Source organism: Chanos chanos, chromosome 16, assembly GCF_902362185.1.
Source record: "Chanos chanos chromosome 16, fChaCha1.1, whole genome shotgun sequence".
NCBI classification, from domain to species: domain Eukaryota; kingdom Metazoa; phylum Chordata; class Actinopteri; order Gonorynchiformes; family Chanidae; genus Chanos; species Chanos chanos.
In genome coordinates, this window is record NC_044510.1 from 4,511,884 (window position 1) to 4,529,326 (window position 17,443).

At 38.9% G+C, this 17,443-nt stretch overlaps 1 protein-coding gene across 1 annotated transcript; it reads left to right on the forward strand.

The window, feature by feature from the left end:
• Positions 1–14,893: 14,893 nt before the first annotated feature.
• Positions 14,894–17,438, forward strand: LOC115829722 (E3 ubiquitin/ISG15 ligase TRIM25-like). The gene is made up of 5 exons (XM_030793890.1): positions 14,894–15,481; positions 15,942–16,037; positions 16,176–16,409; positions 16,524–16,683; positions 17,290–17,438. The coding sequence occupies exons 1-5, from the start codon at positions 14,894–14,896 to the stop codon at positions 17,436–17,438; spliced, it is 1,227 nt and encodes a 408-aa protein (XP_030649750.1).
• Positions 17,439–17,443: the final 5 nt, after the last annotated feature.

The window sequence follows — 17,443 nt, forward strand, 5'->3', positions numbered from 1 at the left end:
AACTTGAATAAGCTATTTTAAGCATTTATGCACGGGTCTGTGTGCGTGTAAGCAATATGAGTGTAAATGTTAGTGTAACTTGGCGTGTGATTATGTCACACAGGCCTCAAGCCAACTAGGTGGTCGTCTCACACGAGCAGGGGGAGTGCGAGTCCTCACAGGGTCAGTGATGGGAAAATGATAGTCAGGAACTGGAAGGCAATGGTTAGGTAAATCCTCCGCCAAGCTCCTGGGTCCTGGAGGTGAAGCAGGTGCATGGCATTTGGCTAGACTGGATGCATGCCATTTCTTGCCGTCAGCCAATAGGTAAGCGCAAGGGCCGACTTTTGTTTTGATCTCCAGCGGTTGGAAGTAACCTGGATGCGCCTTCAGAACATGAGTTGGCTTCTGAATGCGCACTCTGCCCCTTTCTTTGATAACAGGCGAGCGGGCCCAACGGCTTGAGTCAGAGTAGGCTTTCATCTTTGCTTCACCATAGCGGGGAAAGGACATCAAGGTGTGTGCGCGTTTTTCTGCCATGCAGTAACTCAAACAGAGAAAGTCTGGCGGTAACATGTTGAGTAGCACGGTACACTTCCATGCCCGTGGTCTTCCATGGCTTCTCTTGCAGGATAGTGGACTGGATGCCGGACTTAAACAAGAGGTGAAAACGTTCAACAGCACCATTCGCTGCCAGGCAATACACAGAAGTAGGTATGTGCTGTATGTCATTATCAATTATCTGATGCTATTGTACGTAGATCCACTAAAGGCTGACATTAAAAAACTAATGGCGTTCACAGCGGTAGCAGAGGCCATGAAGGCTACTTCAGGCCACTTACTGTGATAGTCAGCGTCAGGGCAAAGCGGCAATCCCAAGCGGCAGTCTTGAAAGGGCCGACCACGTCAATACCTAACTCCTCCCATGCCTCTGATGGAAACTGCATGGGTTGCAATGGCTCAACGAAAGGAGCAGCAGATTTGTCTGAAGACTGGCACAAGTGTCAACTCTTTACCTGAGCATTCACTAGGTCATCCCTATCTGGCCACCAACAGATTTTCAGGTGTGGGTCCAAACCATTGATGTTCATATCCCAGTTTTCCATTAAAGTATAGGCTACCTATGCTGGTTGTAGGATACTGAAATGATGTCTCCCAGTTTACATCAGAAAGCTCAGTCTACACTAAAGCACATATACAACACAGATTTGATGGCTCTGTTCTTTGTAACTTTGAAGTTATGAAAAGCCCTTGATTTTGGGTCTCTTACAGGTGTTTCTGACTCTGCTGCTCCACTACATTTTCTTACTCACTCATATATGCAAATGAACATATCTGGTCAGTCATTTCATTCTGTCTAGTGTGTTGCCACTCCACCATGTTTTAATTCTTTTGCATTGTTACAGTGGCTGTCCCACTGTAAAACACATATTCGGCAGAGAACTCTCCCACAAAAACTCTCCGACTGGTAAATTTAGCTCCTATGTAGCCTAAATTGTGTAACAAGTGGGTCAAAATGGCATTAAAATAGCCTCAAAGTGAAATTTAAAAGGACCCAAAAAGCATTAAACTGAATGTGCTGATACTTTCAGAAACCCTGATAATGCATTTTCTAATGATTTCTTGAGCGCAACAGAATAATTGTGACCTACTGTAATAACACTCACACAACATGCTACAAAGAACTTCAAACTTGAAATAAGAACACACTCCCTGATACAAAGGATATTCATTGTATGAATATTAAGAATGTGCTTGATAACAACCAAAGGTTAGTCAAATTTTAAGGCCCTCCTGGGTTCCACTCAATTCCAAATCAACCATAATCGCCAAGGTCTTACATACAGAGGGATGTATCTGAGGTCCATCCCTTCTTAAAAAGACAAGGACACAGTGCTGCGGTTTAGTCTTCATTTAACATGAGCTCCTGGTAACGTGGCTGAACCCAGCTAAAACTGCATTCAGACTGCAAACCTTCAAAGACATTGCTCAATAAAGCAATTCAACTTAATAACGTGATTCAAATCTTCAAAGACATTGCTCAATAAAGCAATTCAACTTAATAACACGATTCATGCTTCAAAGAACTATAAACCTCCTGATATCAACACAAGACACAAAGAAAAGTACTAGGAAACCCTCTGACTTTATCTAGAAAGCTCCGTTAGCACAGAGGGAAGTGCTTTAGTACCCTTCATCATTCCAAAGATAGGCACACATTGCTTTGGTCTTCCCTGTGCAGAATTAAATAAACCTTGCAAATCTTCAAAGGCACTGCTAAATCAAACAATACGGAGTAAAGTCAAGCATTCTGCATGCTAACAACAGTATACATTTTGAATAAGTACACATTGGACACAATGCTGTGGCTTTCCTTCATTTAATATGAACATGCAGATAGAAAATCGCTGTGGAAGGGGGCAACACTTAAAACCTTTTTACAAGAATAAATCCGTAATTTTAGGCTACGTATTATTTTAGAGGGGAGGTATCAGAAGAGCAGCCTGCCGACTGCGTTAAAATGAAGAACGTAGAGCAGTTATACTTTAGTATAGATATAGGTTTCACAGATAACAAGAGACTTAATCCTCTGGCACGAAAGCACCACATTATCATAAGTATCAGGAATTTGATGTGTGTGGCACGACACGACGTTGTGCTTGCACAATGATAATAAAGTTCTTGAATCTTGAAACAGTGGTTGCCAGACACAGGCTATTACTAGTAGCCCCCGTTTTGTTGGTTACGAGTGATAGCCTATATTTTCTTAAAAATTACACGTTTTTTCCTTGTTAAATTATGACTTTATTCTCGTAATATGATAACTTTTTTCTCAATTACGACTTTATTCTCGGAATTTCAGAATTTTCCCCCCTCAGTGTACCCCTAATACTCCATCGTATAAAAGTGTTCCAACAGGAGAAGCACTATACAATTTACAATTTAGCATTTAGCAGACGCTTTTAGCCAAAGCGACTAACAGTTAGTGCATCAGTCAGATTCCTAATACCTCATAACTATACTCCTCTGTATTTATGTCAGTTGATGGGCTCAATGCAGTTACTATCACTGTCTTCTTAAGAGTCATTTGTATTTATTTGAATTTTGCATGGGGTCATTGCATATACTTAAAATGCAACACAGAAGATGGACTCTGTGTGTGTGTGTGTGTGTGTGTAAGAGAGAGAGAGAGAGAGAGAGAGAATAATAATAACCATCATCATCATCATAATACTTTTGCTATTCCCTTATTTACAGAGTCGGCATGCAGCAGGCAAACCCAGCAATGTGACTGGTCACTTGTCCTCATCTACAGTGACACAGACACTCAGGCATGTATTCAAAAGACAAGCTGCTTATGCACCTGTGTAAAAAACTGCTCAAGAACTCACTGCAGGTAATTCATATTACATCGCATATCAGAACTTTTTGAACATTTTCAGCACAAATTTAGCAATACCGCGATAATACTGATAAGCGTGATAATTTTGGTCGCTATAATGATGATTGTAAATTTTCTCTGGCCACCACCTGGAGGGACGTGGGTGGAGCTGTAGAGCGGTCTCGTGTCGCCTTGACAACGAAGTGTGTCATACATTTTACCAGCCGATAATCACAGCATTTCAACGTTTACTCACAGTTGAGTCAACGTCATGGATCAAAGTTGAATCACCGCTGAATTTTGTTTCGATTTTGAAAATCGAACCAACGTTGATATCGAGACGTTGTTTCAACGTCTTACTTTTCAACATTGATGAATATAAGGTTTTGTGTCGACGCTGAATTAACGTTTAATTAAGTATTGATTTTGAAAATCGAATCAACGTTGAGATCGCGACGTTGTTTCAACGTCTTTCTATACAGCATTAATTAATGATAATAATAATAATAACATAATAAAGTAACTTTATTTAGAGCCCAATATCACTATGAATAGTCTCAAATGGCTTTACATGTCTATAACAAACTCAAAATTATATTATGCATAAGTTCGAGAGAATATATAAGTCTTCAATCTGGTTCTAAAGGTTGGAGAGAGTTTGCCTCCCTAACCTCTGTAGGTAAACCATTCCAGAGGAAGAGAGAGCGGTAGAAAAAGGCTAATTTAATTATATTACAGATTAAATTGTGTTTTCATTTCACTTCCACTTAACTGTAAACTTAACTACACCGAGGTATGATGCTACGTGATGATGATCGCGTACTCAAAAATACTGTCTAACTCACTGTGGAATACAGAGTAAAGTAAGGTTAGGAGTTTTTACTAAAAATCAAATATTTGGGTGCAAACAGAACAACCATTCTGATACCTGTGGCTACACTTCACCAAAATGGTGACGTCCCAAATTACTATCTGTAACATAAAAACTTAAAACATAGAAGCACATATCCCAAAAAACGTCAGTAAACATTCCCCAACACACACCTGCTTCAAACATGTCATCAGGGCCAATGACCACTCTCCGACACCACAATATTATAACCTAGTTTGCAACTGGATCAACATGACAATACTGTCTGAATCAGGGATTTACTGCGCATGTCATATGTTTTCAATGCAATTATTATATGTAATGCAACTTGCTATGCATCACTTGCAATACTACTATACTGCAAACACAAAAGTAAATAAATCTAAATAAGTCAGTAGTAAAGCTTGAATGTGATCAAATGAGACTCCCTGGAAAAAAAGATATGATGGCACTTTCCTGAATAAATATGAGGGAAAGCAGCTGTTAGCAATTTTCTTTTGCTTGTTGTGGAAGACATTATGTCGATTCTGCTTATAATTAATTGGTGAAGTGGCCTGTTAAGGTTCTTTCATCCCGACCAAACAGAAGCCAACGAACAAAAGTAGCACGGGTTGATTTGTAGTCAATTTGATATGACTGGTCTTTGTTTTAGACTTTAAGCTCAGAGAACAAATTCACACTAAACAATTTTTTTTTTTTTTAAAGTAAGTACAACTTTACATTACGGAAGTGTTTGATCTGCAAGAAAGGGCAGTTGGAATTACCAGTACCATAAAGCCATTACAAAGGATTACAAAGTGGATTATTAACTGTTATGTTTATAAATCCGTTACACAGAATCATTGTTCACACATTAACTGCAGATGTCCACGCAAGTTTAAAACTTCAAATCAGTGCAAATAGAGAGAGACTTTGCTGAAATGAGATGCCTGAATAGATGTGATCGTTCACATAGTTCTATTCCATGCTTTCAGTATCTTGACAGCTCGTCAGATAGAGAGCGATCGTTCTTTCATCTGATACGTAATCTCTCTTTTCATTTTTCTCTTCAGTAGTACATAACACCTCTTATCATGTTTGTCCTCACCCCCCACCTCTTTTTACTAAAAATACACTTATCTATAATGTACTTTACACTAATGACAAGACCTCGTGCAGGAGCTCATGTTTAAGTATTTGCGGTTACATACTTGACTCTTAAATTTAAGAGTTGGATAACGTAGCGAAGCGTATCATGAACACTAACGTTCAGCGTTGTCTGTAAATGTTTAGGCAATTTCCAGGAACGGGGTCATGTACGAAAGGTGACAGTTTCTGCCGCAGTCAAAGTAATTTTTTATACTTAACTTGTGTTTCTGCTTGCAGGAGAGATCTTATGTCATTATTTTAGCTGGGATCGGCCAGGTTCTTCTATCATGTCCTTGCTGTTCTGGGAAGGGATGTCTTGTGGTTGCTGGACTGTTACAATGGTTTCTCTCCATACATCTCATACCGTTGGAAATTTCAGAACCCCATTCAGCATTAAGTCCACAGAAACAAGAACATAAATTAAACTGTCTATAAAAAAAAGAGACTGCAAGAGGTGGATGTCAGAGAGTAATGCAGTCATGCTCTGCACTTATGTTGACAGGGGATAAATATTGCATGTTTACTGTTCTTTAGAATCACCATTTAATAATATTTGAATCCTCTGTAGGGAATCATGTCATTAAGGTAATACAAGGTAACTGATGCCAGATAAATATTTATGTGTGTGTAAACGTGTATTAGTACCTGACTAATAATCAGTGTTGTATGAAGTGCCCAAAAGCCATACTTCAGTAAAAGTAAAGAAAACTCTCTGGAAAATGACTCAGGCAAAAGTTCAAATAACTCATGACATAACTGCTCACACAGAAGTTGTCATCTGCTTGTATGTTCAGTGATTTTGTTTTGAGTGAATTTTTTTTAGCTAAAAAGCAATGTGATTCATCCAAAGAAATAGTACAACACATGTACTGTAGTACAATAGATGCCTTTTTTTGTAAACATACATTACATATACACATACATACATACATACATACACACACACATACGCACATACATGCATACGTACATATACGTATACATACATACACATACATACATACATGCATACGTATATACACATATACATATGTGCATGCATATACACGTATACATACACATACATACATACATACATACATACACTCCTCCACTCTTTTAGTGGTCAGGGGCGTGGTCCTCCCCTTCCACATTCTCTGTAGTTCCTCCTTCGGTTCTTGGTTTCGTTCCGTCTTTTTGCTGTTAACCGTCGTCACTTGAGATTGCAACATGTACCAGCACTGCTGGTTGGTTAGTAATCACTTACTTATCTGTCTGGAGCAGAATATTCCACAGGGCCTTAGATGTATATGATTCCTGTCCCCTGGTTCTGTCTCTCAGTGTATGTTATTCTCACATGCATTTTACAGCCCGCTACTGAGACCTGGACTGTCTCAGGGGCCTCTGTGTGTGTGTGTGTCTGTGTGTGTGTGTGTGTGTGTGTGTAACACATTTACATATGACATATCAATGAAAATAAAGTAGATTCATTATAAATACCATGACACTGTCTCTGTCATAACTCACATACAGGTCTTTCATCATGTGGTACTTAATGACAATGAGGCCAAAGGACAATTCAGGGTTTTCAGTTACAGGATTAAAATGTACCGTGACATCTGCCAATGATTAAAGCTTACCCTGCGAATGTATCCCAACACCTCTGAGTATTTGTGACAATCAAATTTATTATTTAGTATAACCAAGACTCAAGATCCTTTTCACTGTAGCCTGATGGAGAGTATAGACTTATGCCCATGCAGTCTGGAGTCCTGAGCAGTGCAACAGAATTGAACACATGAAAGTTGTTGTTATTCTCTGTTGTTATTCTTTGTATTCAACTCAGGGTAAGAAATGAGATATATTTACTGACTGGTGAGGTGCAGTGATGTAACTGATCAGCGAGTTATTTGATAAATGGCTGTAATGAACCTCTGAGTGCATTAAACAGAAATTAAAAAAACATCATCACAATCATAATCATAACCATAATCATAATCACATGTGTAAAACTGTTAACACTTTTTTTTTTTAAATTGTGGATACGTGCAGACATACACACATGTTAACACTTTTTTAGAGACAGGGAATTTCACATATTCTCCTGTGTGTCCCTAAACAGGACACATCGGCCCATTTTCCTGCACTGTACACCGCACAGTCTTCTCCGGGTGGATTATGTGCTTTCCAGTCATCTGGTCGGTACCGCCACCACCTTAAAGAGACAACACTTATGAGATTAGCAGGAAATTACATATGAGAATGACTGTTCTATCAGATGAATTCAGAAAAATAGGTTTTGACTGGCTCTTACGATAGGCTATCATCTAAACGTGTGTGGTCCACCCATAGCCACACCCCTTCTGTGAGCTCATCAGTCAGACCAATCCAATAATAACTGGGGATCTGAATGGTGCAAACTTTTCCAGCGAGGAACTCCTGAAATGTAAACACATAACCTTTAACTTTTAGCCTTTAAAAAGTTCATATCTTGCACTGTAACAGTTCACATATTTTACCAAAACTGTAAAATTTGTACAAAATTGCTTCAACTTCACCTGCAGATTCAAAATGTAAATTGAAAAACAGGGGTCAAAAGATTCAGCATCTCTCTCTCTCTCTCTCACTGCACCTGTTCCTCTGTGCTGTTGATGATGACAAGGTCTCCACCCAGATCTTGACAGCGCCCCCTACTGTTCATCCAGTTCATTTTGTCCGTGGAGAAAACATAAGATCCCGTACTAGAACGGATCAGTGTCTCTTTCTTTGACAAACCACTAGAAACTGTGGAGTGTGTGTGTGTGTGTGAATGTGTGTGTGTGTGTGTGTATGTGAGTGTATGCCAGAGAGAGAGAGAGAGAGAGAGAGAGAGAGAAAGGAGAATATGGAGAAAGAAAGAGCCAAACTGTCAAAGGTTGTTACCAAACCCCAAAAAGCAATCACTGACAGCCAGAAAGCCAGCATAACCGAATCTGACAACAGTGACTATGTTTTGATTACAGTAAATACAGTAGTAATATAGTAATACAGCGGTAGTAACGGCTATGCATCCACCTGGATGTGAACAGTGCATGACAGGTACATCTCTCCTCTTCAGCATCTCATCACAGTAACCTGCATGAGGAAGAATCCACTTAAAGTTTGCATTCTTGAGAAACAGGCGCATGTGTGTGCGGTTGCGTGCATTTTCTTTGAAAGTACGCACGTCTGTGGTTGGTTTTACAGCAGAAGGGAAAAAATACTCCTGTGGTTTAAAGAGGGTTTAGGTGGCAGTTTGCAAAAATGTTCAGTTCATTTGTACACAGGCTATGGTGTTTTGTTTAAAATCACATACCTTCACTGGACGAATTTTTAGACATCTTTTGAGCTCCACTTATACTGCAGTCTGAAACACAACAACAACAACAACAACAACAATAATAATAATGATAATAATAATAAATTATCACAAATTCACTGTGTACTCCGACATAGGAAAATCTCACATGTGATGATAATAGTTAGTATTGCTTAGTAAGGAGTAAATGTGAGTGTGTGTGTGGTTGTGTGTGAGTGTGTGTTATTGTGTATGTGTTTGACACAGTATGCATCTGTAAATACATGAGTTTGTGTGTATGTGTGTGTTTGTGTGAGTGTGTCAGAGAGAGAAACAATGAGAGAGAAGGAGATATGCTCACAAGAACATGCCAGTTTTCCACAGACCAATAAAGAGTGGAAGACGACAACAGAGAAAACAGTCACCATGGTAACCCCTACAAAACACAAACTCACAAATTATATGCACCAACACAGAGACATATATCAAATTTCTACATGCTCCCATGAATTCGTTCTTCTTTATACCATTACAAATTGGTTAATGAAAACCAAATTTATTTTAAAGTCTGTATTTCAATTTTCATTCAAACTCCTAATAACTCTTTCAAATTAAATCTAAGAAAAGCACATTTTTTTGAATAAACAAGTGCAATTATTTTATAAATGTTGGTCACTATAAATGTTGAAAACCCAATAAACAAGGTTTAAAAAAAAAAGAAAAGAAAAAGAAAAGAAAAGAAAAGCACATTTGCGGTGTAATGTGGTCTCCCGTCGCTCTTATTTCTGTCGGTGTAGAAGAGGGTGAGACATGGAAAAACCACGTTTGAACCATGTGTCACCATGGGCAAAAGAGAAGAATTAGAACTAGACGCCCACCTTTGGCTCTCCTCGAAGGCTTTCCTCCCAATTCTCGCTCAGCGTCAGGAAAAAGCGGCTTAGGCTCTTTGGACATTTCCACAGACGATGAAAAAAGGCAAGGGTATTTGCGAGTTTGTCTGTGAGTGCATGGATAGCGAGTCCGAGCCTAACGGTTTGTACATTTCGTGAGTTTTTCAACCGCAGGCAGAAATATACATGCAGAGCATGTCTTCAACTCACCACTCCCTGTCCAAAGTGGAAATTACGAACTGACCTGGTTTTCTCACTTTAAATGTTGAAGGGGCTTCTGATTTATTACCAGGCTGTCGCTGTCGGCTTTAAGCGTTGCGGTTTGTCTCAATAGCTTTAATCAGGTTCAACGCACTACTGACGCATTTTTGAAACAGTTCACAAAGCATCAAAATATTGGCTTTACACTGTATAAGATTTGTTATAAAACAACACGTGAGAATCATCGTTGTTCACTGTTGGACTTTTAATGTCTCAGTAATCTGCTTTACTAAGACAGAAATGAAGTTAAACATTTTTAAACATTTTAAAGGAATCTGTCCGGGCTATACGCGCTGTGCACGGACACTAAACATAAATGCAATAAAATAATTAATACGTTTTTAATAAGCTTTCCTGCATAATTATACCAAGGCATTGGTACCAAGGCAACAATCAAAGCAGTGTTACACTGCTCTATAAAGAATACACATTAGTCAGGACTGAGAGAACATATAGGATTGTAATCTGCTCCTGCATTTACCCCGCATTTTAATCACCAATAAACCTCTGGCTACCACCCACACACTCTCCTGTGTTTCTCCTAGTGGCCTGTTTTCGTTTTAGGAATATTGCACAGTTGTTTCTAAGCTGCATAAAATGACGAATGTCTTGAATTTAGCATTTAGCCAGTGCTCCATCAGAGTAGTTCCATACTGAGGGGTTTTTTTGTTTGTTTGTTTTTTTTGATCAACTGATCAGCGGGTTATTTGATAAATGGCTGTAATGAACCTCTGAGTGCATTAAACAGAAGTTACAAAAACATCATCACCATCATCACAATCATAATCATAACCATAATCATAATCACATGTGTAAAACTTTTAACACTTTTTTTTAAATTGTGGATACATACAGACATGCAGACATACACACATGTTAACACTTTTTTAGAGACAGGGAATTTCACATATTCTCCTGTGTGTCCCTAAACAGGACACATCGGCCCATTTTCCTACATTGTACACCGCACAGTCTTCTCCGAGTGGATTATGTGCTTTCCAGTCATCTGGTTGGTGTTGCCACCACCTTAAAGAGACAACACTTATGAGATTAGCAGGAAATTACATATGAGAATGACTGTTCTTTCAGATGAATTCAGAAAAATAGGTTTTGACTGGCTCTTACGATAGGTTATCATCTAAATGTGTGTGGTCCACCCATAGCCACACCCCTTCTGTGAGCTCATCAGTCAGACCAATCCAATAATAACTGGGGATCTGAATGGTGCAAACTTTTCCAGCGAGGAACTCCTGAAATGTAAACACATAACCTTTAACTTTTAGCCTTTAAAAAGTTCATATCTTGCACTGTAACAGTTCACATATTTTACTAAAACTGTAAAAATTTGTACAAAATCGCTTCAGCGTCACCTGCAGATTCAAAATGTAAATTGAAAAACAGGGGTCAAAAGATTCAGCATCTCTCTCTCTCTCTCTCTCTCTTACTGCACCTGTTCCTCTGTGCTGTTGACGATGACAAGGTCTCCACCCAGATTTTGACAGCGCCGCCTACTGTTCATCCAGTTCCTTTTGTCCGTGGAAAAAACATAAGATCCCGTACTAGAACAGATCAGCGTTTCTGTCCTTAATAGGTAGCCAGAAACTGTGAAGTGGGAGGAGAAAAAGATTTTGTGTGGGGAAGCATATGTGAACGTATATATGTGTGTGTGTGTGTGTGTGTGTGTGTATGTGTGTGTATGTGTGCGTGTGTGCGTGAGAGAGAGAGAGAGAGAGAGGGAGAGAGAGAGAGAGACGGTTGTCTCTCTTTTTCGTTCTGTAACACTGAGAGAAAACAGACTGCAACTTTGCACTTTAACTGCAAAATGTTTGCTTTGAGAGAGAAACAACCTCCTTTAACTTTTAATATTATTATTATTATTATTATCAGTTGTAATAAGTTAAAAAGAAATGAATAGTAGTTTAATAGTAGTAGAAGCCTCGTGTGGCTGAAATGTGTAAATTAGTTGACACTGGGACATAAATGGTTTAATGTTTAAATGTTTTGTGCTGGTGCACACAGTCCTCTCTCTGTGGTCAGATCTTGTGTAATATGGAGGTTTCTCTCAGTTCCTCCATTAGCTCACGTTTTACCATACAAGTTACATAACAAGTACTGCAAAATGAAAAGTGGATACATGTGATGAAAAAAAGCGTCTTTTCATTGAGTTCTGTCCATTAATGTCTGTATCTGCTTGTTTTACAATCGATAATCTCGTAGCTCTTTTTACTGTGCTCATAATTGATAACATCAAATATTTACCTTTATCCAAACACCCACAACCTGGCTTTTCTCCACCTGTGGTTGCATGATTTAGGACTTGAACAGGTCGGGTAAAGTGCGCTGAGGATTGTCAAAAAATTTTACTCGCTGAAGTATGATAATGGGTAATGAACTATTTTGAAAGCAAAGGTCAAAGGGCATTTGCTTTATTTGAAGGTTTTTTTTTTTTTTTTAACTCACCTCCTGCTGCGTTGTTGTCTACAAAATTTAGCAGACAGATACAAATAATGAACATTTGTTATCGTTATTGAAAACAGACAAAATCATCTCATGCAACAGCTTCCATTTTTGTACATAAAATTGGTTTATTTACATACTTAGACCAATATTAGTCTTTCGGAATGCTATAGGTAGTACTCTACTATAATTTATACGATAAATGTCTAAATGTGTGCGTGCATGCATCTGTGTGTTGGTATATGTGCGTGCACACGCGCGCGCGTTTGTGTGTGTGTGTGTGTTGTGAATATGCTATTTGAGCAAAACTTACACAAATAAGCCAGTACTCCAACTGCCAACAGAGAGATGATGAGGAGAACAGAGACAATGATCACTGCAGGCACTAGCCCCTTCTGCCTACTGCCTGAACTCTGAACTAAAAAACAAAAGGAAAATGCACACATGACCTGTAAGCAGCAGTAGATATTTCATGATGTGTATACGTGTGCACACTCTATAACTGTATCCTTGCACTCACACACACACACACACATTGGCTGTCATCAACATTGCCAGTAATAATCTCTATTTACAAAAATGACTACCTGGTACTGCATTTGGGATTATGGTGAAATTCCATTGTTAATGTAAAAACAAAAAAAAACCCAGTGTTGTACTGGCTAACCTGCTGCCACCAGTATACTGTAAATTCAATAAAGTACAGGGCCATGTTTTACTACATATATTATAACAGTATTAAACTGTAAATTAAGTTTACAGTGAGCAAACTGTAGAAAAAAATGGTATTATATATATATATATATGTGTGTGTGTGTGTATGTGTATATATATATATATATATACACACAGCCACACACACACACAAACCCCTCTTTCTCTCCTCACATGGATAGATAGATAGACAGATCTGATGTTACCACTGTGGTCACTTCAGTGAAAAAAGTATAAAACTGACCTTGTGTTTTTGGAGACATCACCCCAGAATCAAACTGAAAGTTTTCATAGACAGCTGTGTCTGAATCAGTGTCCATGGTCAAAGCACATGCAGGAAGCAACGGCACAGAGCTACGTTCCTGTCTGTGGCAGTCACCTGAATGTTAAGGGAAGTGATAGGAAAACGCAAAAAGAGAAGACACAAAATGGACTGAAACATCTATCACGATGAGGTTAGTATAAGTATAAGTATAAATATAAGTATAAGTTAGTACTTCTGCTCAGCAGTTTCCTGTATTTCAAAATGAAACTAAAATTTGGGGGGGGGGGGGGTTAGTGGACTCCTTGTATACAAAATTTCTCATAGGTACACATATATATTAAGTACTTATCCAATACACCAAAAGAGTATTATTATATTTTAACATATAATGTATTTGTTCACTGTTTTAATAGGATTTTTTCTGACAGATATGGTCTGATTTTCCTGATGTTGTACAAATGAATCTGCAAGATCAGGAGGTTGCTGTAATGTGTTCTGTGAGGGCTAGTCTTCCATCATGCCTAAGTTTCTGGTGGACTTTGATGGTAAAAGTGAAGATGAGCCTAGCTGAAGCAGATGCTATGATGAATTGAAGGACTGGCTAGGATGACCAGGGGGGTATTCCAGAACGCGAGTTTGGTGAAATCTCAGAGTTAGTTAACTCAGAGTAAGTAGTAAACCTACTACTAGAAGAGCCCCACGGCTTCATTCACCTAACGAAATAAAGCCATAGGACTCTTCTATTGGGAAGTTTACCACTTGCTCTGACTTAACAAACTCTGATTTTCATTAAACCCACATTCTGGAATAATCCCCAGAAGTTCTGTTTTTTGACAGGTCGAGTTGGAGGTGGGGCTCCGTCATGTAAGTTACAATGTCAGTGAGGCATGCAGAGATGCATGCTTAGATTGTGATATCCTTTGGGGGGAAGGACAGGTATAGCTGGGTGTCAGAAGTGGAAGTGAGCAAAACCTTGATATCACAGGTTTCTCACACACACTCTCTTTTTGCCTTAATGAAGGGGAGATCAAATTGGATTTAAACCCACAAACCTACAACTATGAGGCCAGTTCCCTCAAAACCACACTACTATTGACTATTTGCTACACGAAATAAAATCTTTTATAGTTATACCCTTAGCATATTGTCTGTGGCAATAACATGAATAGTATCAGTGTTTTCATCATGAGGTTGGATTCAGATCTTAAATTATCTGTAGTCATTCTGTGAGTTCATATTCATTATTTGCATAGCCTAAATAATTTTCGTTCATTTGCTTAATTGCATCAATTAAAATTGAGTCACACATGGGAGAAATTTGAAGTGAGTTTTGACAATGAGTAGACAAAGATTTGCACGTAGAATTTTAGGCCTCATGCAAGAGAATTATGAGTTCAGTCATAATTTGGGGACTGGGGTTTGCAAAAAATACATTTTATAAATGAAAAATAAAAATGGTAATCCACCTACCAAATTTGTTGTCTCTCTCTCTCTCTCTCTCTCTCTCTCTCTCTCTCTCTCTCTCTCTCTCTCTCTCCTTACCTATAATAAAACCTGGAAAAACAAATGGAGCCAGGAAGCCACTCCCTGCTCAAAGTGCAACCAAAATGAAACTCTTTCTGTGTTGCACACTTTCTATTTCTGCAGTAAAATGGCAGAGGCTTCTTTATCGGCTGAGGAGTCCCTCATGTGTCCAATCTGTCTGGATCTACTAAAAGATCCGGCGACTATTGCCTGTGGACACAGTTATTGTATGTGTTGTATTAAAAGCTTTTGGGATCAGGATGATCAGAAAGGAGCCTACAGCTGCCCGCAGTGCAGGGAGACCTTTGCCTCGAGGCCTGTTCTGAAGAAAAACACCATGTTGGCTGAACTGGCAGAGAAACTAAGAAAGACAAGACTCCAAGGTGTTTTATCTCCAGACTCTTATGCTAAACCAGGAGATGTTGAGTGTGACGTCTGTACAGCGAGAAAACTGAAAGCTGTCAAGTCCTGTTTGGTTTGTCTGATATCATTTTGTGAAACTCACCTTCAAACTCACCTTGAATCTCCTGCCTATGAGAAACACAGGTTGGTGGAAGCCTCCACAAAATTACAGCACAAGATCTGTCCTCAGCATGACAAGCTACTTGAAATTTACTGTCGCACTGACCGAAAGATGATCTGCTATTTGTGTGTAATGTATGAACACAAAGGCCATGATACAGTCTCAGCAGCTGCTGAGAGGGCAGATAAACAGGTAAGAGAAGTTGTCACCCTCCCACCGGCATGAGCTGAGTAAAGTTATTTGCTTTTGTTTGAAATAAGGATCAATTTATACGTATCTACATTGAAGAAGGCATTTTCTTCTTTCTAATTTTGTTTAGTTTTATTTTTGACACTAGAGGGCACTGGTTCTTTTACATAGGATTTTTAGATTGGTTGGGCACATATTTTGTCACACTACCATCTGTTTCATTCATAGTATGTCATCTGTTTATCAAGCATCTATCTTTTCCTGTTAAACAGAATCATTATTCATTCGACTTTAAGTAACATAATTTATTATATTTTTCTGGAAAGTAGGTAACACCTTCTAATGACGAATGGTTGTCTTCATGGGAAACAGGATGGCACAGAACAATGCCACAGTTCTGTTTACTATATACAAGCTATAATATGTCCATAAATGTTTATACATACATTATACTTCTTCACAGAGGCAACTGGAAGAGACCCTGAGGAATTCTCAGCAGAGAATTAGGAGGAGAGAGGAGGAGCTGCAGGAGCTGAAACAGGTTGTGAATTCTCTCAAAGTGAGTAGTTAACAGAGGAGAGGAGAACCATTTTGGGTCATTTTCCAGTCCCACAGAGTCACTCTGTGGAAAAAAGGCTGTCTGCAGTCCCAGTATGAGCTGCTGAAATCTCCCTCCTTTCTGTGCGTCTCCAAACAGTTCTCAGCACAGACCGCAGTGGAGGACAGTGTGAAGATCTTCACTGAGATGCTTCGCTCCATTGAGAGAAAGTGCTCTGAGGTGAAAGAGTGGATCAGAGTTCAGGAGAAAGCTGAACTGAGTCAGGTTGAAGGTCAAATTAAGAAACTGGAGCAGGAGCTGGCTGATCTGAGGAAGAGAGACTCTGAGCTGGAGCAGCTTTCACACACAGAGGATCACATCCATTTCCTCCAGGTAACACCACTGACTCTCTGATTACTTACAGGGAATCATCACTTGAACCTTTGCGAATTTATCTAAATAAACATTTTCATGTCTGTGTTACATCTTTTTTTAATCTCTCTGTAGGATTTCCAGTCTCTCTCTGTTTGTTCTGGATATAAAGATTCACCCAGCATCATTATCAAGCCTGTCTCTTCTTTTGATGACGTGAAGAAATCTGTCTCGGAAGTGAAAATTAAATTAGAGGAATTCCTCAGTGGAGATGTGATCAAAGCTTCAGGAAAAGGTTGGAAAAATATTTCGTTATTAATTGTCTTTATTGAATTGTTCTAATTAACAATGATGTTGCATTAGAGGTTCTAATTCCTAATGTGTGTATGTGTTTGTGTGTGAGAGAAATCATAAAATCACTTGAATTAGTGATAGAACTCTTTTCTGGTCTTGCCATCATGCAGTAATGGAATCTGGCTTTGACTAACTGTGGTGACAGATAATGACTATAGGAACAGCATATTGTAATACTTCATTAACAATGTTTGATACATTTTTGGGACAGACTGTATATTGAACATACTAGAATGGACTAATTTACTCATTGCACTGCATTGCCAAAAGCATTACAGGAGCCTGAGACAATGCAGGATTACAGGTTACCTGGTTTCAGTTTAAACTTGATCTCAGTTTCATATTACTGCTCACTTTTTTCCCTTTTTTTCCACTGAAAATAAGCAATATGATAATACTTCACTGATTCACTGGTAAACATGCACAGAAACACTGATAGATATGGTAGATTGGTCACAATAAGTTAATTACCTCAAACCTCTAGAAGTGTAATACCAGAGCTTTCTTGATTTGATGAATCCTCTCTGTCTTGTGTCTTGCATTTCAGATTCAGGACAGGTCACACTGGGTGCCAGCATGGCTTGTAAAGAGCTCCGCCTGTCGGAGGAGAACTCAAAGGTGACTTGGAGCCCGAGGGCTCACTCACATTCTGATCCCTCACAAAGATTTGACAGAAATGCACAGGCTGTGTGGTAGTGAGG

Coding starts and splice junctions, on each gene's coding strand:
- LOC115829722 (XM_030793890.1), top strand. CDS start 14,894: ATGGCAGAGGCTTCTTTATCGGCTGAGGAGTCCCTCATGTGTCCAATC. Junction 16,038..16,175: donor AGGTTGTGAATTCTCTCAAA/GTGAGTAGTTAA, acceptor GTCTCCAAACAG/TTCTCAGCACAGACCGCAGT. Junction 16,684..17,289: donor GATCAAAGCTTCAGGAAAAG/GTTGGAAAAATA, acceptor CTTGCATTTCAG/ATTCAGGACAGGTCACACTG.